Source organism: Muscardinus avellanarius (genome assembly GCF_963383645.1).
Source record: "Muscardinus avellanarius genome assembly, chromosome: 18".
In the NCBI taxonomy this organism is placed as follows: Eukaryota; Metazoa; Chordata; class Mammalia; order Rodentia; family Gliridae; genus Muscardinus; species Muscardinus avellanarius.
This window is the reverse complement of record NC_137804.1, coordinates 42,300,810-42,322,775: the sequence shown is the minus strand read 5'-3', so window position 1 is coordinate 42,322,775 and position 21,966 is coordinate 42,300,810. Positions and strand designations below refer to the sequence as shown.

At 53.6% G+C, this 21,966-nt stretch overlaps 2 protein-coding genes across 3 annotated transcripts; one reads left to right on the top strand and one right to left on the bottom strand.

The window, feature by feature from the left end:
• Positions 1 to 13,309: 13,309 nt before the first annotated feature.
• NR2C2AP (nuclear receptor 2C2 associated protein) lies at positions 13,310 to 15,383 on the top strand (the record flags this gene model as incomplete). Its single annotated transcript, XM_080715678.1, has 5 exons — positions 13,310 to 13,347; positions 13,424 to 13,514; positions 13,667 to 13,772; positions 13,857 to 13,918; positions 15,196 to 15,383. The coding sequence occupies 5 exons, from the start codon at positions 13,310 to 13,312 to the stop codon at positions 15,319 to 15,321; spliced, it is 423 nt and encodes a 140-aa protein (XP_080571804.1). The 3' UTR covers positions 15,322 to 15,383.
• A 140-nt stretch (positions 15,384 to 15,523) lies between these two features.
• On the bottom strand, positions 15,524 to 21,410 carry RFXANK (regulatory factor X associated ankyrin containing protein; the record flags this gene model as incomplete). 2 transcript variants are annotated; one of them, XM_080715284.1, is made up of 8 exons in its annotated part: positions 15,524 to 15,594; positions 18,751 to 18,831; positions 19,096 to 19,162; positions 19,494 to 19,619; positions 19,706 to 19,806; positions 19,902 to 19,967; positions 20,078 to 20,158; positions 21,224 to 21,410. In XM_080715284.1, 8 exons carry the CDS (start codon positions 21,408 to 21,410, stop codon positions 15,524 to 15,526), a joined length of 780 nt encoding a protein of 259 aa, XP_080571410.1. The 2 variants fall into 2 exon arrangements, with proteins under 2 accessions (XP_080571410.1, XP_080571411.1); XM_080715285.1 differs by lacking the exon at positions 19,902 to 19,967.
• Between the last annotated feature and the right edge of the window lie 556 nt (positions 21,411 to 21,966).

The window sequence follows — 21,966 nt, the reverse complement described above, 5'->3', positions numbered from 1 at the left end:
GACCCTGTTTCCAAATTTAAAAAGTAAAAAAATAGGTCTGGGAGTGTAGCCCGGAGGTAGAAGGGTTTCCAGGAACCCCAGTACCATAAAAACATATATTATTAAAAAATAGGGCTGGGGATATAGCTCTGAGGTAAAATGCCCCTGGGCTCAATCTCCAGTACCACAAAAAAAGAAAGAAAGAAAGAAAGAACGAAAGAAAGAAAGAAAAAAGGGCTAGAGGTGTAGCTGAGAAATCCCCTGGGTTCAACCCCTCCCCCCACACAAAACAGCCTGAGGATGGACTCGTGGGGTCTAGAGTGGGAGGCCGGGCGGTCAGCTCATCCCTTCTGAGATGTCTTCTACCCGTGCCCCCCCCAAGCTAGCCGGGGACCTGTCCGTGGTGCTGAAATATGTGGACTAGTGTCCCCACTGCCCACCTGCTGGGTCTCTGCGGCAGGCCTGCTCACATAATGCCTTAGGGCTCAGAGAGGGCTAGAGGGTTTTTTTTTTTTGGGGGGGGGGGTGTTGCACAACATAATAGAGGTTGAGGCTGAGGCCCTGGGCCAGTGGCCCAACTACCGAGCTGTCAACTTTAGCCACCTCTGCCTCCCCTCCAGGCTGTCCTCATGTCTCCTTACTGAGGACTCCCAAGCCAGCATGGGGGACCTCAGTGGTTGTCCTGAGGAGGGGGCAAGACCAGGAAATCCCTTCACATACACACACAACGAGGGGGTTAAGGTTCAGGTTAGATCCCTGGCTGAGACAGGAGGATCGCGCAGGTTCGAAGCCAGCCTCAGCTACTTAGTTAGCGAGGCTCTCAGCAACTTAGTGAGACCCTGTTTCCAAATAAAATATAAAATAGGTCTAGGAGCATAGCCTGGCTATACTCCTGGGTTCTGCCCCCCAGTACCACCAAACACACACACACACACACACACACACACACACACACACACACATCCCGGCCTCCTCAGCCCCTGTCTCACAGCTGTATAACCTAGACAAGCTGCTTGGCCTCTCTGTGCTTCAGTCTCTCCATCCTTAAAACAAAGATCTTCCAGCACAGACCTGATTCAGGATGAAATCAGCTAAGACTTGCTAAGTCCCAGACATGTGAAATTTAAAAACAGCTTTGTACACAAAGCTTCATAGATGCACTAAAAATATCCTGAGGTGGCCCAGTGCGGTGACAGACACAGTTTCAGGTGCACACCGCCTCCCCACTGCCTTCCACGCTCACCCTCACACACCCACACCCTCGTCTTAAAATACCTCCTCCCCGGCCACCAGAGGTGAGCATTACACAGCTGTCTGGGGCCCGCCCCTCATGAATGATGCATAAGGCTCATGTATATGCAAGAGGGGCCTGCAGGGTGCTGGGGGAGGGGTGGTCTGGATCAGTGTCCCAGGAGACAGGAGCCAGGGTGAGTTTGTTGGCATGTGTCCTGCGTGTTTGTGACTGGCCGTGCCTCTGGGGGCTGTGTTTAGGCGGGGTGCACACACAGTCGCACCCTCTGACGGGTGAAAGCACATGCACCACACAGCGTCTACACAAAGACCCACACCGCTGTCTGGGGCCCCACGCCACCGCAGCCCGCGCCACGGGCCAAAGAGCGTTACCACGGCCCTGGTGACCCTCGGGCACTCGCCACTTGGCCAGCTGCCGATGTGGCCCCTGGCACAAGTTTTCTAACAAAGACACCAACCAGAGTCATAATGGATTCGCAGGGGACCCCTGGCACACCCCCTCCTCGCCGCCTGCCCCAGCAGACGCACACGCAGAGCCCTCGCCACTCGAGCCAGGGGAGCGTCCGTGTGGGACTGCCCAGAAGCTGCTGGGCTGCAGAGTCCGTGCGCCCACCCCCTCCCCACCCCACATACCCGTCTGGGGCCCAGCGCCAACCCTCCCGTCAGCCTGACTGTTTCCCATCGATACCGCTGAAAGGAACAAAGCCCATGTGCAGGGATGGGGTCACTCCTGCCAGGCTGGGGCTGGGGGTGCCAGGCACCCCCCTTTCCAGGGCTTGTGCCCCCAAGCCAAGCCCAGGCTTCCATTTGCATTTATGCATACAGAGAGGACTGCCGGGGTGAGGTCAGGGTCCCTCAAGCTGTGATGTGGAGTTGCCCAGGATGGTTCCTGACTGGGGGCCAGTCCCCTCATGGGTCCTGGGGATCCATACCTGAGAGCTCTCGGGGTGGGGGCAGCATTCACCTGGGACATGCAGAGAGCTCCCTGGGTGGAGAGACAACACCCCAACTCCAGATCAGTGGAGAAAACGAGGACCACCTTGGGGGGCCCCGAACCTCCCCACTGAGTAAGAATGTGGCAGGACCTGGTCCAAAAGGACGGGGACACGACGACTCCCCTTCCCGGGTCTTTCCATTCTCAGCTCAGACCCCCTTCCACTGGGCTCGGGCTGATTTGAGGGGTCCCCTCGCCGCTGCAGCCCAGCTGGGAAGATTCATCTGCCGATTGGGAATCCCCACTTCAAATACTGGGTGTCTCTGCTCAGACACAGGGGCACCCTGTTCAGGAGGTCCCCCATTCAACCGCTGGGCGTCCTCTTCTCTTTAAACTCGGGGCGCCCCTCCCCTGGCCCTGGTCCCAGTGCCTCCTACCTGATCCTGAGATTCCCCCAGCCCGGACCCCTCCCCACCGGGGGATTGTCTGCGAATCCCCGACGACCTTCCCTGCCTGTGCACATCCCCTGACATCCCCGGCTCCCTCCCCAACCCCCGGCTCCCCTCCCCCACCCCCTCCTCATTCTGGGGTCTCCTCCCAATCCCAGACCCCCTCTCCAAACCCGGACTCCGTCTCTAATGCTGAGGGTCCTCTCCTGGCGCGGCGCGTCCCCCCTCACGGCGGCCCCCCACACCTGGCTCCTATCGCAGACGCATCCCGGGCACAAAGGACGCGGCGCTCCGCGATCCCCGCTCGTCCAGCCCCTGCGCCCTGCGCTCTGCTCGCCCAGCGCCGCCGCCTCGCCGCTTATAAAGGGGCCGCCGGGCGCTCTGCGCATGCGCCCCGCCAGCCCCTGCCTCCAGCTGCGCCAGGGGGGCGCTGCCTCTGCCCCAAGTTCCCCCACCCTTTCTCCAACACGCGCCCACCCCCCCACCCGGGAAGTCGACACCCAACTCCCCAACCCCGCCCTCTCCGCCGCTGAACCCTAAGTGCCCCCCAGCCAAGTCCCGCGGTGGGGCCCGCCCCATTGTACAGGTGGGGAAACTGAGTCCCGGGGGTGGGCAGAGTTGTTCGCCAAGGTCACTGAGGGGAAGGGCAGATAGAGCTGGGGTTTGGAGCCCGGGATGCCCGAGTCACCTAGGCTTATGGTAAGTAGAAGGAAACTGAGGCTCATAGACTGTAGGCAGACAACTCAGTCCTGCAGCTGGTAGGAGGAGGCGTGGCGGGAGCTCCGGTGTGGTACAGCCCGGAGTTGCCTCCAGCAGAATGCTTCATTCATTCATTCATTCGTTCCTCTGTACAATCCCCATTTATGGAGCACACTATGAACCAGGTACTGCGGTTCATTAGCCCAAGATTTTTTTTTTTTTTTTTTTCCCGGTACTGGGGATTGAACCCGGGGCATTCTACCTCCATGCTACACCTTCAGCCCTACTTTAATTTTGAAACAGGGTCTCTCCAGGTGATGAGAGTCTCTGCACTTGCTGAGGCTGTCCTTGAACCTTCAGTCCTCCTGTTTCAACCTCCCAAGTACTGGGATTACAAGTGTGTGTGACCACATCCCACTACAAGAATATAAGAATATTTTTGTTTGGGGCAGCACACGCCTGTGTTCTTGACCAGAGACCCCAATCATCATCACCACCACCACCATCATCATCATCTCCTCCTCCTCCTTCTTCATTTTAATTATTCTTTGTGGTACTGAGGATTGAACCAGAAAGTTTCTACCTCCAACCTACACCCCCAGCCCTTTTTTTTTTTTTTTTTTTTTTTTTTTTTTTTTTTTTGGTGGCACTGGGGTTCCTGGAAGCCCTTCTACCTCCAGGCTACACTCCCAGACCTATTTTGTATTTTTTTTTTTAATTTGGAAACAGGGTCTCTTAAACCAGCGAGGCTGGCTCCGAACCAGCGCGATCCTTCTGTCTCCACCTCCCAAGCGCGGGGATTATGCCACCACGCCTGGCTATTTTTTGTTTTGCAACAGGATCTTGGAGCTGGGCGTGGTGGCGCACACTTGTAATCCCAGCATTTGGGAGGCTGGGATGGGAAAATCGCAGTTTGTGGACAGCTTCAGCTACTTAGTGAGGCCCTTTGCAACTCAGTGAGACCCTGTTTCAAAATAAAGAATAAAAAATAGGACAGGGGGTGTAGCTCAGAGGTCAAATGCTCCTGGGTTCCATCCCCAGACCTGCAAAAAAAAAAAAAAAAAAAAAGAAAGAAAGAAAGAAAGAAAGAAAGAAAGGAAAGGAAAGGAAAAGAAGCCAGGCGTGGTGGCGCACACTTGTAATCTCTGCGCTTGGGAGGCTGAGACAGGAGGATCGCACAGGTTCAAAGCCAGCCTCAGCTGCGTAGTGTGGCTCTCAGCAACTTAGTGAGACCCTGTTTCCAAATAAAATATAAAATGGGTCTGGGAGTATAGCCCAGAGGTAGAAAGACCCTGTGATCCACCCCCAGTACCACCAAAAAAAAAAAAAGAAAAGAAAAAAGAAAGAAGGAAGGAAGGAAAGAAAGAAAGAAAGAAAGAAAGAAAGAAAGAAAGAAAAGAAACGGTCTTGATAGGTTGTTGGGAGTCTCACTAAATTGCTAAGGCTGGTCTTGAACCTGTGAACCTCTTGTCTCAGACTCCCAAGTACTAGGATTATAGATATGCACCACCACACCCAGATTATTGTTATTATTCTCTTATAACACTGGGGATTCAACCCAGGGATGTTCCATCTCTGAGCCACACTCCCAGAAGTTTGTTTTTTAAATTTTGAAACAGGGTGTCACTAAATTGCTGAGGCTGGCCTCAAACCTGAGATTTTCCTATCTCAGCCTCCCAAATGCTGGGATTACTGGTGTGCATTACTGTAACTGGTTGAAAACTCCAATCTTTTAAGAACCTAGATACAAGCCTGGGTGTGGTGGTGCACTCTGGCAATACCAGCACTTGGGAGGCTGAGACAAGAGGATCGCAGGTTCATGACCAGCTTCAAGAACTTAGTGACGCCTCCAGCAACCTAGTGAGACCCTCTTTCAAAATAAAAAATAAGCCAGGTGTGATGGTGCATGCTTGTAATCCCAGTACTTGGGAGGCTGAGACAGGAGGATTGTGGGTTTGCAGCCAGCTTCAGATACTTAGTGAAGCCCTCCACAACCTAGTGAGACCTTGTTTCAAAATAAAGAATACCAGCTGGGTGTGGTGGTGCACACCTGTAATCCCTGTGCTTGGGAGGCGGAGACAGGATAATCGTGTAGGTTCGAAGCCAGCCGTGCTGGCTTAAGAGACCCTGTTTCCAAATAAAAATATAAAATAGGTCTGGGAGTGTAGCCCAGAGGTAGAAGGGTTTCCAGGAACCCCAGTACCACCAAAAATAAAAAATAAATAAATAAAAATAAAAAAGAAAGAAAGCCGGGCGTGGTGGCGCACACCTGTAATCCCTGTGCTTGGGAGGCGGAGACAGGATAATCGTGTAGGTTCGAAGCCAGCCGTGCTGGCTTAAGAGACCCTGTTTCCAAATAAAAATATAAAATAGGTCTGGGAGTGTAGCCCAGAGGTAGAAGGGTTTCCAGGAACCCCAGTACCACCAAAAATAAAAAATAAATAAATAAAAATAAAAAAGAAAGAAAGCCGGGCGTGGTGGCGCACGCTTGTAATCCCCGCGCTTGGGAGGCGGAGACAGGAGGATCGCGCAGGTTCGAAGCCAGCCGTGCTGGCGTAAGAGACCCTGTTTCAAAAATATAAAATAGGTCTGGGAGTGTAGCCCGGAGGAAGGAGGGCTTCCAGGAACCCCAGTACCACAAAAAGAAAGAAAGAAAGAAAGAAACCAGAGGGACTGCAGATAATGGAGGGAAATCTCAGCAAAACTAGAACGGAAGGAGAGGAGAGGAAGAAGGCTGAGGTTGATCAATGGAGGAGCTACATCCGAATATGTGTAAAAGTATAAATATAGCACGGTTAACCTGGGCACTCATTGTTGGAAGGGGGGAAGAGGAACCAGGGAGGGGGGAGAGGGCACCAAGCACAGTCTAAATGTATACAATTTTAATATGTTCCACATATAAATAAAAAAAGTTGAGAAAAAGAAATATAAAAGTTATGTAATGATTTGGAGAAAGGAAAAAATAAAAATGACTTATTACAGATGAATAAAAAAAAGCAAAATAAAGAATACATGCCGGGCATGGTGGCTGGTGGCATCCTTGTAATCCCAGCATTCGGGAGGCTGAGACAGGAGGATCCGGTTCGCCAACAGCCTCAGCTACTTAGTGAGGCCCTCTGCAACTCAGTGAGACCCTGTTTCAAAATAAATAATAAAAAATAGGGCTGGGGTGTAGATCAGAGGTAGAATGTCCCTGGATTCCATCCTCAGTACAGAAGAAGAAGAAGAAGAAGAAGGAGGAGGAGGAGGAGGAGGAGGAGGAGGAGGAGACAAAATAGGGCAAAATAGGGCAAAATAGGGCTAGGGGTGTAGTTTGGAGGTAGAATGCCTCAGGGTTCCACCCCCAGTACTGAATAAATAAATAAATTAATTAATTAATTAATAAAAATAAGCCGAGCGTGGTGGCGCACGCTTGTAATCCCAGCATTCCGGAGGCTGAAACCTGGAGGATCGCGGTTCGCGGACAGCCTCAGCTACTTAGTGAGGCCCTCTGCAACTCAGTGAGAACCGGTTTCAAAATGAAGAATAAAAAATAGGGCAGGGGGTGCAGCTGGGAAGTAGAATGCTCCTGGGATCCATCCCCAGTACCGCAACAACAACAACAACAACAATATTAAGGCTGGGTTGTAGTTGTAGCTCAGAGGTAGAACGCCCCTGGCCTTGCTGGACGTGGTGGCATAAACTTGTAATCCCAGTACTTGGGTGGCTGAGACGGGAGGATTGGATCTGAGGCCAGCCTTAGCTACTTCGTGAGGCCTCTGCAATTTAGGGAGACTCTGTTTCAAAATACAAAATAAAAGAGAGAGTTGGGGGTGTAGCTTGAAGGTAGAATGCCCCTGGGTTTAATCCCTAGTACTGAAAAAAAAAAAAAAAGGATGTCCCTGGGTTCAATTCCTAGAAACACTCACACATCTGCATGCACACACACACACACACACACACACACACACACACACACACACACTAGCAGATATGAGGGCTGGGGGCCTGGAGGCCCCTTCCCTGCAAGACTTCCTTCCTGGGGTCGTGGTGTTTCAACATTGAAATTGGGCTGTGCTGGTCCCCACCCTGTGTGCATTCTGCATCTGTGCATGTGTCTGTGGGCATCTCTGAGAGTACGTCATGGTCTGAGGGAGGCCAACAGCTTCCTGAGATTACCAATGAGGGGGAGGAAGGGCGAGGGAAGAGGGAACAGGCACACCAGCCGCCCCCTGGGACCTACCGGGGCTACACTCAATGCCCAGCAAGGCACCATGTCAAAGAGGAGAAATACCAGTCCGGTACCACGGCAGATGTGAGTGTTAACTGGCTGGCCAGGCTGGGGCGAAGGGGGACACAGCTGTAGCTGGGGAGTGAGGCCAGAGTGGGAACCCAGAAAGCAGTTCGGCCTCCAGGAGTTCAAGGTTAAAACCCCTTCTCATGCCGGGCGTGGTGGCGCAGGCTTTTAATCCCAGCATTTGGGAGGCTGAGACGGAGGGTCGCTGTTCACAGACAGCCTCAGCTACTTAGCGAGGCCCTCTGCAACTCAGTGAGGCCCTGTTTCAAAATAAAGAATTAAAGCCAGGCGTGGTGACGCACCCTTGTAATCCCCGCGCTTGGGAGGCTGAGACAGGAGGATCGCACGGGTTCGAAGCCAGCCTCAGCTACTTAGTGAGGCCCCTTACAACTCAGTGAGACCCTGTTTTAAAATAAAGAATATGACAGGTGTGGTGGCACACGCTTGTAATCCCCGCGCTTGGGAGGCTGAGACAGGAGGATCGCACGGGTTCGAAGCCAGCCTCAGCTACTTAGTGAGGCCCCTTACAACTCAGTGAGACCCTGTTTTAAAATAAAGAATATGCCGGGCGTGGTGGCGCACGCTTGTAATCCCCGCGCTTGGGAGGCAGAGACAGGAGGATCGCGCAGGTTCGAAGCCAGCTGCGCGCACTGGCTTAAGAGACCCTGTTTCCAAATAAAAATGTAAAAATAGGTCTGGGAGTGTAGCCCAGAGGTAGCAGGGCTTCCAGGAACCCCAGTACCAAAAAAAAAATAAAAATAAAAATAAAATAAAATAAAGAATATGACAGGTGTGGTGGCACATGCTTGTAATCCCCGCGCTTGGGAGGCTGAGACAGGAGGATCGCACGGGTTCAAAGCCAGCCTCAGCTACTTAGTGAGGTTCTCAGCAACTTAGTGAGACCCTGTTTCCAAATAAAATATAAAATAGGTCTAGGAGTATAGCCTGGAGGTAGAAAGCCTCTGGGTTCCACCCCCATTAATACCACCACCAAAAAAAAAAAAAAAAGAATTAAAAAAAAATAGGGCTGGTGGTGTCACTGGAAGATAGAATGCCCCTGGTTTCCATCCCCAGTACCGCATAAATAAATAAATAAATAAAATAAAGAAATAAAATAAAGAAACAAATAAAATCCCTTCCCTGCTGCTCCTAAAAATGTGATTCTGAGCCAGTCATCTTGTTTTCCCATGCCTCCGTTTCCCCATTTGGGAATCATTCACAGTCCCTGCCTTATGGGTCACCGGAAGGAAGAAAGAAGAAGTAAATGTATAGACAGTGATGCTGTCATTTTCTTGCCTGTTTTGGGTGTTGTGGGGGAAACTGAGGCCTGGGGAGCTAGGATTGTCACCTGAGGTTTGCATGGCATGGGCAGGGGCCAGGTGGGACTCGGGCCCATGGCCGCAGGGCTGAGCTGCCCCCCATCCCGGTCTCGCTGGCTGCTGCCAGGGCTGTTGAGGGGCTGGCCTGTGGCCCGGGGCGGGGATGTTGCCAGGACTTGAAGGCGCAACCTCGCCTGGGAATCTGCTGGCCTCAAAGAGCTATTTATAGGCGGCTCTGGGATTGGGCAAGTCCCCCGACCCAGCCCTGAGAGCCTTCTCTGTCCCCTAGACTGGGGCTCAGGGCCAGCAGCTGCTGCCAGTAGGCTGGGTAGAGGAGGGGCAGAAGCTGGGGGACCTCTCGGAGAGCTGGTCTCAGGGGCCTCGTGTTACCCAAAGTGCCTTGGATACATGGACAGGTCACGCAGAATGTCACCGGCCACGACGGCCATGCAGTCACCTAACAGCACGGTTGGCTAGTATACGCCTTCCCTGGGCCAAACATCACATCTGGGTATGCGCCAGTCACACCTGGGCACACACAAGTCATCCCTGGGCGTGCTCAAGTCACATCTGGGCACTCACGAGCCACATTATTATTACTATTGTGACTATTATTATTGCTATTATTAGTATTACCATTATTATTTTGTACTGGGGACTGAACCCAGGGTGTTCTACCTTTTGGGGTTTATTTATTTATTTATTTATTTATTGGTGGTACTGGGGGTGGAACCCGGGGGCTTTTCTACTCCCAGACCTATTTTATACTTTATTTGGAAACAGGGTCTAAGTTGCTGAGAGCCTCACTAAGTAGCTGAGGCTGGCTTTGAACCTGCGTGATCCTCCTGTCTCAGCCTCCCAAGTTGGGATTACAAGCATGTGCCATGCCTGGCTTTTTATTTTTATTTTTATTTATTTATTTATTTATTTATTGCGGGTCTGGGGACGGAACCCAGGGGCATTTGACCTCCGAGCTACACCCCCAGCCCTATTTTTTATTCTTTATTTTGAAACCGGGTCTTACTGAGTTGCAGAGGGCCTCACTAAGTAGCTGAGGCTGTCTGCGAACCGCGATCCTCCAGGTTTCAGCCTCCCGAATGCTGGGATTACAAGCGTGCGGCACCACGCCCTGTGCTTTTTATGTTTTTGACACAGAGTCTTGCTACATTGTTGAGAGTCTTGCTAAAATCACTAATACTGTCCTCAACTTGCAATCCTCCTGTCTCAGCCTCCCAAGTACTAGGGATTACAGGAATGTGCCACCATGGGACTTATCAGTCACATCCGGCCATGTACAAGCCATATGGGCACCCACTAGCTATACCTGGGCACTCACAGCTGTGAGCCAACTGCTTGGAGGCCCTCCAGGCTCAGCCCACACCGCTCATACCTGGGCACGTCTCCATAATGGGCACACCTGCCAGCATGTGACCACAGTCACTTTGCATGGATGTCACCAACAGGATGCACAGCCCTGCCGGACTCTGTCCAGCAACCACACACGACGTCCAGTGTCCCCATGCATGCACACTTCATTTCTTCAAATTCCTCCATCACAGTCACCTCCAGTGTGACCCCGGCTCGTCCCACCAGGTGTGGCCACCTAAGCTGGCTCAAGCAGGCATCCATTCAAGCAATCAGGCCCTTCTGGACTCTGACAGACGAATCAGACCCAAACCTGTACAGCCAGGGGCTCTGGGCCTGGGGACGCTGTCACCCGCTCCCTGAGGGCTGAGACCTTGGGGCAACCACTTGATCCCTTCCCTTGGGGAAATCAAGGCTCTGAGCTCCCTAAAGGCCCTTCTAGGATGGCAGACCATGGACGGTGGGGCTTGTTTCCTGGGCAGGTGCAGCTGCCTTCCCTGGAGTGGGAGACACAGAAAGAGAGTTTCTACCGAACCAAACTTGCTGTGTGACCTCGGCAGCCCCTGGTCCTCTCTCCCGCCCCCTCCTCTGGAAAACAGGATTAAGTCCAGCCGCAGGAACTTCCAAAGTCAGCCTGGGGTGTGTACGCCGGTCTCCCCAGGTGATCCCCAGGCCCATGACTTTGCCTTTTGGTGACTCCGTTTCTCTTAACAGAGGAGCTGCTCCTGGCCTTCCGGAGCTCCCTTCCTGGCCCCCGGAGCGGGTAGGGCGGCAGCGCTCAATCTCTGCTCACTCAGGAGAATGAATGGGCACTCTTGGCTTCCTGGCAGCAGACGCAGAGCTGCTAATTCCCTGGAGAAACAGGAGCCTCTTTCATACCCAGGCGCCAGGGGGGGCGAGGCGGGAAGCGGGTAAGGAGCTGGCCTTGTCCCAGGGGGCAGAGTGGCCCTGTGCCAGGACCAGGAGTGATATGAGGCCTGGGGGCCTGGCCAACGTGCTATGACCTCTTTAGTGGGGGGGGGTGACACAGACCAGCCAAGACAGGCTTAAAGAGCCAATGTGGGAGACAAGTGTCATGCATGGTGGCTAGAGGTCAAGCAAAGAACCTACTGTATCCTTGACCCCCCTTCACATAGGAGAGGACCGAGGCTCAGAGAGGTCAAGATGCTCACCTATGGCCACATAGCCGGTGAGTAGTCTGGGCCAAGGATCAGCTGGACCTGAGCCCTCAGGGTCCAAGACCTTCCTAACTTGTCTTGGAGGAGGGTGGGATGCTTCCTGCCAGCTTAGACCCTCAAAGTCGGGTCTGGATGGCACCAGACCATAACTGAAGGCTAGAAATCCTTCCTGGCAGGAAGTTCTAGTAGACAGGGGCTGACGGGACAGCTGGTGACCCAGTTTCCCAGCCAGCTCCCCTCCTGAGGTGGGCTTGGGAGGCGCCAGTAGGATGCCAGAGACCCTCCCCCAGCCCTGAAGAGAGGGGCGGATGCTAGGGGCCAGAGCCCCTGCCAGCAGCAGCTCCATCCGGGAGCATCTATTCAGGAGATGGCGGTGTCCTGCCCTCTCCCAAACTCTGCTCCAGGCCCAGCAGGACATGGCTCCACATATTTTATTCAAATCCATGATCTTTAATCAAGTTGCCATCCCCCTCCCTGAAATGACCGCCCAGACCCAGATTCTGCCTCCAGGAAGCCCTTCCTCCACGTGGACCCCATCTCTCCTCTGGGAGTGTCTATGTCTAGTTCTCTGTCTTGCCCAGATTGGGGCTCTCTGGGGATGAGGCTGAAGCTAGCACCTCTCTCATCACCTCTGGCACCACCAGGCATTGAGCCGGACCCAAGGGCGTGGCAGTAGGTGGTAAATCCCAGAACCATATCTTTTGTCTGGTATCTGAGGTTTTGTGGAATATTGCTGGACAAACTCCTGTTCATCCTTCAAAACCTACCTCACATGCCCACTGCTCCAACAGTCTTCCCCCATGTTCTAGCTAGTAACATTTGCTGGGAAGAAGAATTTGGAGGCCAGGCCTCCTGGGTTCCACACCCGGAGGTGATGGAGACTGCGGATCCCTATACCCTGGCTTCTTCCTTGACTTTCCTTTTGGCCTCTGGGAGGCAGTGAGGAGCGGGGGGTGGTCTCAGGCTGCCTTGGTAGTTAGGGAATGCCTTCAGCCAACCTCTGCGAGTAGAAAGACAAGACTATAGGACATCTATGGGCTCTGAAAACCAGTGCTTTATAACCGCGAGCACCGAGGGAATAGCGCAGTGACGAACAAACTTCCTTTCTTCTTCCAGTTCCAAGAGAACCTCATTAACTGGATGCGGGTTTTTTTTTTTTTTTTTTTTGTATTGTTTTCTATTTTCGGATCTGGGGGTAGAACCCAGGGGCATTCGACCTCCGAGCTATACAGCCCCAGTCCTACTTTTTATCTTTTATTTTGTGAAAGGCTCTCACTAAGTAGCTGAGGCTGGAGGCCAAGCGCGATCCTCCCAAATGCTGGGATTACAAGCGTGCGCGGCGCGGTTCTTTTAAGAGGCGGGCCGGAGGTCAGAGGCAGTCAAGCCCCGCCCCCGGGCGGCGGCTGGGCGGGGCCGGCGCGCGCATGCGCCGTGCCCACGCGGTTCCGGTCGGGCTCTCGGCTTTGCAGCGCGCCGGGCAAGGGGCCTGGCTCAGGTAGCGCCGGTGGCCGCAGAGCCGCGGGGAACCTGTTTCTTACTCTTGCTTTCTTTTTCTTTTTACAGTACTGATGGACTAAACCCTGAGCTGCACCTCCTGTCTTTTTTTTTTAGGGGTGTGGTGCTGAGGATCGAACCCTGGGGCGGTTTACCTCCGAGCCACACCCCCAGTCCCATTTTATTTTTTGTTTTTAAACGAGCCTCGCCGAGTTGCCGAGGGCCAAAGTTGCAGAGACTGTCCTCGAACCTGCGATCTTGTGATCTCAGCCTCTCTTCCGTATCCTGGGATTACAGGAGTGCCCCAAGACTTGAACCCGGTGTTACGGAGCTCAGCCCCTGATCTTGCGGCCGGTAGGACGGAGATGACCCACTCTTTGGTTTGTGCGGAAACAGTGAGCAGGTGAGGGACGAGAGCCCGGGGCGAGGGCGCGGTGGGCGGCCAGTGGCCCTCATGGTCCTGACCTTTTCTCCCCAAGGGTGAGCTCGGTGCTGAACCGCAACACCCGGCAGTTCGGGAAGAAACACCTGTTTGACCAGGATGAGGAGACCTGCTGGAACTCAGACCAGGTGGGCCGCAGGGTCCAGGGAGCCCCAGCCGGGCACAGGGGTGAGCGGCAGAGGGCGGTGTGCCCAGCCTCCTGCCCCATGTGAATGAGAGGCGGCAGCTCGGAGCTCCAGTCTGGAGTGAGGCAGGTCTCAGTTTCCCCGTCTGCTCCTAGGGACCCACCCAGTGGGTGACGCTGAAATTCCCCCAGCGCATCCGTGTCTCCCAGCTGCAAATCCAGTTCCAGGGGGGCTTCTCCAGCCGCCGGGGCCGACTGGAAGGTACTCGAAGGCCCTGGGGGGCAGGTCTTCGGGGTCGGCACTGGGGAGGGCACCCTGGACTCTCTACCCCTTTTTCCACTGCAGGGTCGCAGGAGGGCGAGGCTCCCCATAAAATTGTGGACTTCTACCCCGAGGACAACAACTCGCTTCAGATATCCTCAGGGGTGTGGGCCCTGTTCCTCTACATGCTTTGGGGACCTGAGTGGGAACCCTGGCATGTTAAGCAAATAAGTGATCTTAAGGCCTGCATTGCTTCTTGGGGAAATTGCAGCTGGTGAAGCCAGGCATAGTGGTGAATGTTGGTATTTCCAGCACTTGGGAGGCTGAGATGGGAGGATGGCAAGTAGGAGGCCACCCTAGCAATTTAGCAAGGCCGGGTTTCAAAAACAAATGAAAGCCGGCGTGGTGGCGTGGTGGCGCACGCTTATAATCCCAGCATTCGGGAGGCTGAGACAGGATCACGGTTCTCGGACAGCCTCAGCTACTTAGTGAGGCCCTCTGCAACTCAGTGAGACCCTGTTTCGAAATAAAGAATAAAAAATAGGGCTGAGGGTGTAGCTCGGAGGTCAAATGCCCCTGCGTTCCATCCCCAGGAATGCAAAAATAAATAAATTAATTAATTAAAAAAATAGGGCTATAGTTCGGAGGTAGAATGCCCCTGCATTCCATCCCCAGGAACACAAAAATAAATAAATAAGTAAATAATAAATAAATAAAGATAGGGCTATAGTTCGGAGGTAGAATTGCCCCTGGGTTCCATCCCCAGTAACGGAATAAATAAATAAATAGGTTAGGGCTGTAGCTCAGAGGTAAAAATCCCTCCCTCTGGGTTCAATCCTTAGTAAAACAAAAAACAAAAAAACAGAAGCCAACGCAGTGGACCGTGCCTATAATCCTAGTACCTGAGAGGCTGAGACAGAGGTATCACAGTTTGGAGGCCAGCCTCAGCACTTTAGGGAGACTGTCAGCAACTTTAATGAGACTCTGTTTCAAAATAAAAAGGGCCGGGGGTGTAGCCTGGATGTAGACTGCTCCTGGTTCCATCCCTGCTACTCAAAAAAAAAAAAAAAAAAAAAAAAAAAGAAGAGGGGTGAGGGCTTGTGCACACCTACTCAGAGAGGACACAGCCTACCTGGGCACCTAGCACACTGGGGGATCTGAGCTGGATCTGGGAAGGGGGAGACTGGCTGTGGGAACAGAGAACTCATGTCTCTGGTTCAAGGCCAGCCTCAGCAACTTAGGCCCTGACAACTTAGTGAGACCCTGTTTCAAATCAAATGTAAAAAGGGCTGGGGGTAGAGCTCAGAGGTAGAATGCTCCTAGGTTAAATCCCCAGCACCCTCCACCAAAAAAAAAAAAAAAAAGAAAGAAAGAAAGAAAGAAAGAAAGAAAAGAAACAAAAGCCCATGTTTCCCTTGACCAGGCTCACACCTTCACAGTGCCGGTGGCCGAGGTAGACCAGCTGCAGGTGACATTTGAGGACACCACAGATTTCTTTGGCCGCGTGGTCATCTACCACTTGCGCGTGCTGGGGGAGAAGGTGTTGTGAAGAGGAGCGCCACCTCCAGGAAGCCTCCCCCCACCCCCAATCACAGCTGAGCCCTGGAATTCCGCACAGAAAAAGGTTTATTGGTTCTTCTGGGGCCAGTGCCCCTCCCACCGCCGGCTGGAGCTGCCCTGGAGCCAGTTCTGGCTTCTCCCAGCTCTGGGTGGATTGCTGTTCCCTGAGTGTCTGAGTCCTGGCAGGTGTGTCACTCGGGGTCGCTGGGCCCAAGGTCGCTGTGGAAGAGTCTAAGGATATGCTTCTCCATTACCTGTTGCACTGGTAGTGGTGGGAAAAGTGACCATGAGCTGGGGCTGACCTGGGTGTGTGACCCACTCTGAGGACGAAAGGGGCCCGCGCCTTTCTCAGAGCACGGCTCTCAGGATGGAGGCTTCATCCCAGAACCCCCAGCTCCCACAAGTTTGTAAAAACTCTTTCTTTCTTTCCTAAGTTTGTAAAAGTACATTTCTTCTTCTTTTTTCTTTTTTTACATAGCTGGCGATGAAACCCAGGGCCTTCTGCAAGAAGCCTTTTCAGAGTTATAAAAATACTTTTTTAGTTGGGCTTGGTGGTGCATGCTTGTAATTCTGGTACTTGGGAGGCTGAGACAGGAGGATCCGGGTTCGTGGCCAGCCTCAGATACTTGGTGAGGCCCTCCGCAACTTAGTGAGACCCTGTTTCAGAAGAATAAAAATTGGGGCCGGGAATATAGCTTGGATGTAGGATGCCTGAGTACATTCCCCAGCACCATAAAACAAAATAGTTTTGTTTTTGTTTTAAAATTGGGTCTTGCTAGGTGGGCATGGTGGCGCACGCTTGTAATCCCAGCATTTGGGAGGCTGAGACAGGAGGATCACAGTTCCTGGACAGCCTCAGCTACTTAGTGAGGCCCTTTGCAACTCAGTGAGACCCTGTTTCTTTTCTTCCTTCCTTCTTTTTTTTTTTTTTTTTTTTTTTCAGTACTGGGGTTCCTGGAAACCTTTCTACCTCCAGGCTACACTCCCAGACCTATTTTTATATTTCTATTTTTATTTGGAAACAGGATCTCTTAAGCCAGAGGGACTGGCTTCGAACCTGCACGATCCTCCTGTCTCTGCCTCCCCAGAGCGGGGATTACAAGTGTGCGCCACCACGCCTGCCTTCTTTCTTTCTTTCTTTTTTTTTTTTTTGGTAGTACTGGGGATGGGACCCAGGGGCATTCTACCTCCAAGCAACACCCCCAGCCTTATTTTTTATTCTTTATTTTGAAACAGGGTCTCACTGTGTTGCAAAGGGCCTAAGTAGCTGAGGCTAGCTTCGAACCTGCGCAATGCTCCTGTCTCAGCCTCCCAAATGCTGGGATTACAAGCGTGCGCCACCACGCCTGGCTAGATCCGATTTCAAAAAAGTAAAGAATAAAATATAGGACTGGGAAGCCAGGCGTGGTGGCGCACGCTTGTAATCCCAGCATTTGGGAGGCTGAGACCGGAGGACTGCGGTATGCTGACAGCCTCAGCTACTTACTGAAGCCCTCTGCAACTCAGTGAGACCCGGTTTCAAAATAAAGAATAAAAAATAGGGCAGGGGGTATAGCTTGGAGGTCGAATGCCCCTGGGTTCCATCTCCAGACCCGAAAAAAAAAAAAAAAAGAAAAAGAAAAAGGGCTAGGAGTGTCACTAGCAGATAGAATGCCCCTGGGTTCAATCCCAGTACCACACACAAAAAAAGGGTCTTGCTATGCCGGGTGTGGTGGCGCACGCTTCTAATCCCTGCGCTTGGGAGGCAGAGACAGGAGGATCGTGCAGGTTTGAAGCCAGCCACGCTGGCTTAAGAGACCCTGTTTCCAAATAAAAATAGAAAAAATTGGTGCCTGGGAGTGTAGCCCGGAGGTAGAAGCCTTTCCAGGAACCCCAGTACCGCCACCAAAGAAAAAAAAAGGTCTTGTTAAACTGGATGTGGTGGCACACACTTGTAATCCCAGTACTTGGAGGCTGAGATTGGAGGATTACAGGTTCTCTGTTAGCCTCAGCTACTTAGTGAGACCCTCCACAACTTAATGAGACCCTGTTTCAAAACAAAGAATAAAAAATAGGGCTTAGGGTTTTGTTCAATCTAGGTTCAATCTCCAGTACCGAAAAGAAAAATTGGATCTTACTAAGTTGTGCAGGGTTTTGCTAAATATTTGAGACTGGCCTTGAACCTGGAATCCTCCTGTCTCGGCCTTTCAAGTATTAGGATTACAGGCCTAAGCCACCATGCCCAGCATAAAAATACTTTTTTTTTTGGTATCCCCAGCCCTATTTTGCTTTTTATTTTGAAACAGGGTCTTGCTAGGTTGATGAGAGTCAAACTACTTGCTGAGGTTGTCCTTGAACCTGTGACCCTCTTGTCCCAACCTCCCAGATACTGAGATTATAGGCACGCATCACCCCTCATAAAATACATTAACGAAATGGGTGATGTGTGGTTTTTGTGAAAAGACGAGTGGCTGTAAGGACGGATTCTGTCCCAAACAAAGCTCTCCTAAGCCAGACATGGAGTACCCATCCCCTCAAAATCAAAAGGCTCTAAAGAGAGGAGGGCATGGTGGCACATGGCTGTAATCCCAGTACTTGGGAGGCTGAGACAGGAGGATCACGGGTTTGAAGACGGCCTCAGCAACTTGATGAGACTCTCGGCAACCTGGCTAGACGGGTTTCCACACATAAAAAATAACGCTGGGGATGTAGTTCAGAGGTAGAATGCCTCTGGGCTCAATCCCCAGCTCCAAAAAGTGAGAAAGCAGGGATATTTCCTGAGCCCTCAGTTCTTCCACGACCCCAGGGGTGGGTTCTGTTAGGATCTCCCCTTTCTGTGGATAGGGAGGTGGACCAGGTGGGGTCTGCTTACGGACCCCGCTCACACCATCCCCTGCAGGGACTGGCCTGGCCTTGGTGAGCATGCCTGGCTAGGCTTCTGTATTTCTTCCCACCTGGATGCATGGTAGTTCTAAGGTCCCCCCCCAAGCCCTCCCTGACTACCTCTATTTTGGGGGGCAGTATGTGTGGAATTTTGAGATCTGCTATGCTTTGTCTTCAGCAAACTTGTGTTGGGCCGTCCCCGATGTCAGGGGGTGTCTGGGCTGTGGGCAGAGCTCTCGTGGAGGGATTCATGACTTCCCTCCCTCCAGGGGGGCCCGGCTGGGTACCAGACGGGGTTATAGCCCCTTCCTCTGCCCTTCGCTTTCCATTGGCTGAAGCAACCCAAGGCCCTCACTGGTCACGACCACTGACCCTGAGTTGCCAGCCTCCGGGACCATGGGCCTAAGTCAACTACCCACACTTGGGCGTCCTGCTAGAGCGGTGGGACACGGGCTACCATACAGGCCCGCTGCAGGGCTGGGCCTCTCACTGCCGGTGTCCAGCTATGTCGTCCGTCTCACCCCACCCCGCCCCCAACCCCGGGCCTCAGGCCCACCTTTCCGGTATCCAAGGGCCACGGCCAGGTCCATCGGGGTGTAGCCGGAGTCAGCCTCAGTGGTGAGGTCAGCGCCGCGGGCTGCGGAGTAGAACTGGGCTGGGCAGGGCCGGGGGCTCCACAAGCCGGCAGGGACCCCGCTGACCCAGTCTCCAGCTTGCACCGCCCCGTGACTTGGAACAAGAGCCCGGCCTCTGCAAGCCTCGGGCTCTTCCACAGAACGTGACTGCAGTCCCCAGGCCTGCAGAGCGTCAGCCAGACCCCGGGGCCTGCGTCCCGCCACCTCCCGAGTAGAGGCGACCGGCCACGCGTGGCTCAGGGTCCCAGGGCCGGGCTTGTACTCACCCAGCAAGGCCTCAACACATTTCACGTGGTTCCCACGCACAGCATACAGCAGGGGTGTGCCTCCGTTCTGTTGGGGGAGAGAAGGGGACACCAAGAGGCCTTCCTTTCCTAGATCTTACAGTGCCCCACGCTCTTGGCATCCAGTTAAGTGTGGTTCTTCCTGCTCATTGCCTGACCGTCCTACTTGTCTTGGTTTAGATGCCCCTTCCTTCAGGAAGCCTCTCTGAGCTCCTGCAGCTGCCTGTGCACCCGCCATCACAGCGCCATTCACTCTCAACTGCCCGTGGATGTGTCTGTCTCCCTCCAGCTGGGAGCTTTTATCAGGTGTGAGGGCAGGTCGACCTGGCAGGTCCTCCATAATGTCTAAGGGCAGGAGTGGAGAACGGGCGGCGCCTCACCCAGTCGTAGATGTTGATGTCCACGTGCCGCTCCAGCAGCAGCCCCACGATGTCCGTGTAGCCGCCCATGCTAGCCAAAGACAGGGCGCTCTCTCGCTCCTTGGCAAGGATATGGGGGTCGGCGCCCTGGGGGAGCGGCGGGGTCGGTGAGGGAGGGCGCAGGGCAGCTTGGGACGGCCCCAGGACCCCCGCCCCCGCCGGCCAGGACGCACCCACTCCAGCAGGAGGCGCACGGCCTCGATCTCTCCAAACGCAGAGGCCCAAATGAGGGGCGTGAAGCCCCGATCGTCCGGCTTGTTGACGAGGTTGTCACCTGCGAGGGAGGGAGGCGCCAGGCTGCACCCTCCCCGCGAGGAGGAGCCGCGAGTGGGGCGGGAGGGCCGGGCTGCACGCGGGGCTCACACGCACCTTTCCGCAGGCGCTCCTTCAGCTGGCTCAGCTCCCCCTGGGCCGCGAGCTGGTGGATGGACAAGGCTGGGGGCCGGAGAGAGGCAGAGTCCTCACCGGCCCCACGGGCTCTGTGCCGCAGGTTACCCGCTCGCAGCTGCTCCTCTGCGTCTCCCACCCTCCAGGGCCCCACTCACAGTCCAGGGTGGCCGGCAGGGCTGACACCTCGTTGCCCCGCTGGCGGTTGGTGAGGGTGGTGGAGTGCTTCAGGGAGCTGCCTGCGGAGAGGGAAGGGTCTCAGCTCCGCCCATCACTGGAGGCCTGAAAACAGGCAGGCTCAGGGCTGCTGAAAGCAGTGCCTGACAGCTGCCGGTTCTTCAGAATACCCAGCTCCTATGTGTTCTCCATCCTGATATTCCCAGCAACCAGGTTGCCGCCCTGGTGCAAGGAACCCACACGGCACAGGAGAAGAGAGCTTGGAGCCCACGTAAGTGCTCAGGAGAAATAGTCAGAAACCAGGCATGGTGACACATTCCTGAAACCCCAGCGCTTGGGAGGCTGAGACAGGAGGATCACAGGTTGCAAGCCAGCAAACAGTTAACTGAGCAAGACCCTGGTTCAAAATTAAAAAAAAAACAGCCGGGTGCGGTGGCGCACGCTTGTTATCCCAGCATTTGGGGGGGCTGAGACAGGAGGATCGCGTTTTGCGGACAACCTCAGCTACTACTCAGGCCCTTTGCCTGAGTAGACCCTGTTTCACAATGTTCAGAGGAGAGCTATTCACAGTCTCTGAAAAAAGAAGCCCGGTTATCCCAGCATTTGGAGTGGAGTACTATTCAGTGGATAACAGTGGAGTACTATTCAGTCAGAAAAACGGATGAAGCAATGATCCAGGCTACAACATGAAACCTTGAGTACAGGAGTGAAAAAAAGCCGGACCCCTAGGGTCACGTAACACATGATTCCACTCATGAGACCATCAAAACAGGCAGATCTAGGGTAGAGAGCAGGTCACGGTTGTCAAGGGCTGGGGAAGGGAAAGGGAAGGGCACTGACCGCTCATGGGGACCAGGTTTTCTATTGGGGTGATGGCTGCACAACTGAGAATGTGCTAAATGCCACTGAATTGTACGGCAATTCTAGTTCAAATGATAAATTGTGTGTTATGTATATTTTGCCACAATAAAATAGACAAAAACTTTGCAAAACACAAATAAACCACACTCGGAGGGTGGGGAGGGAAGAAGGCATATCCTAACTAAAGGGCCCTAAAGACAAAAGTTTCACCTGGGGCGCAATATCCCTGCTCATAGCCCAGAGGGCAATTCCAGAGTCAATATTACCCTGCAGTGAGGAGATGCTGGCATCTGTGTCGGGATTCCCTGGCTCCGGGGTGCAGGGGAAGAGACTGAGGACCACAGTGTCCGAGCTGTCCGGGGTTTCATCCCCAGGGTCTTCAGGGTCCCCAAGTTCGGGGGTGGGCAAATGCCCGGTCTGGGTGAGGTCCTCTGCAGGCTGGGCAGGCTCCATGGGAGGAAGCTGGAGGGAGCCCCAGAGGGGAGAGAGAGTCATTACCAACAGCACTTATTAAGTTGGCAAACAGACTTAGGGTGATTGCCAGTGCAGGAAATTACAACCAAGGTACCAGCCACTTTTCAGACCTCCTCTTCCCCACCATCAATGCACCTGCAGTGGTTTAAAGCCAGGGTTCTGGGATCCACTGCCTGGGTTTGAATCCCTACACTTGCAGGCTGAGAACCTGGGCAGGGGACTTACCCTCACCGTGCCTCAGTTTCCTCCCCAATATAATGATGAAATGAAGCCTAAATGAGATAGTGTCGGTCAGCGGCATAGCAGAGGGTCTGACACGGGCAGAGCTTAGTAAACGGTCCCTGTGGTTATTAGTGGGGTTCGCCAGAAATGAGTCAGGGCTCCACACAAGATGCGATTGGTTCGTCTCCAACCATCCCTCCCCAGCCAATCCAGAAGGTCCACTCACCTCCCACTCACCTCCTCCGTGCCCCCGCGCCCCAAGCCCTGGTCTCCCACAAGTTGGGAACCCAATTCACAAACTTTTTTCCTCGAA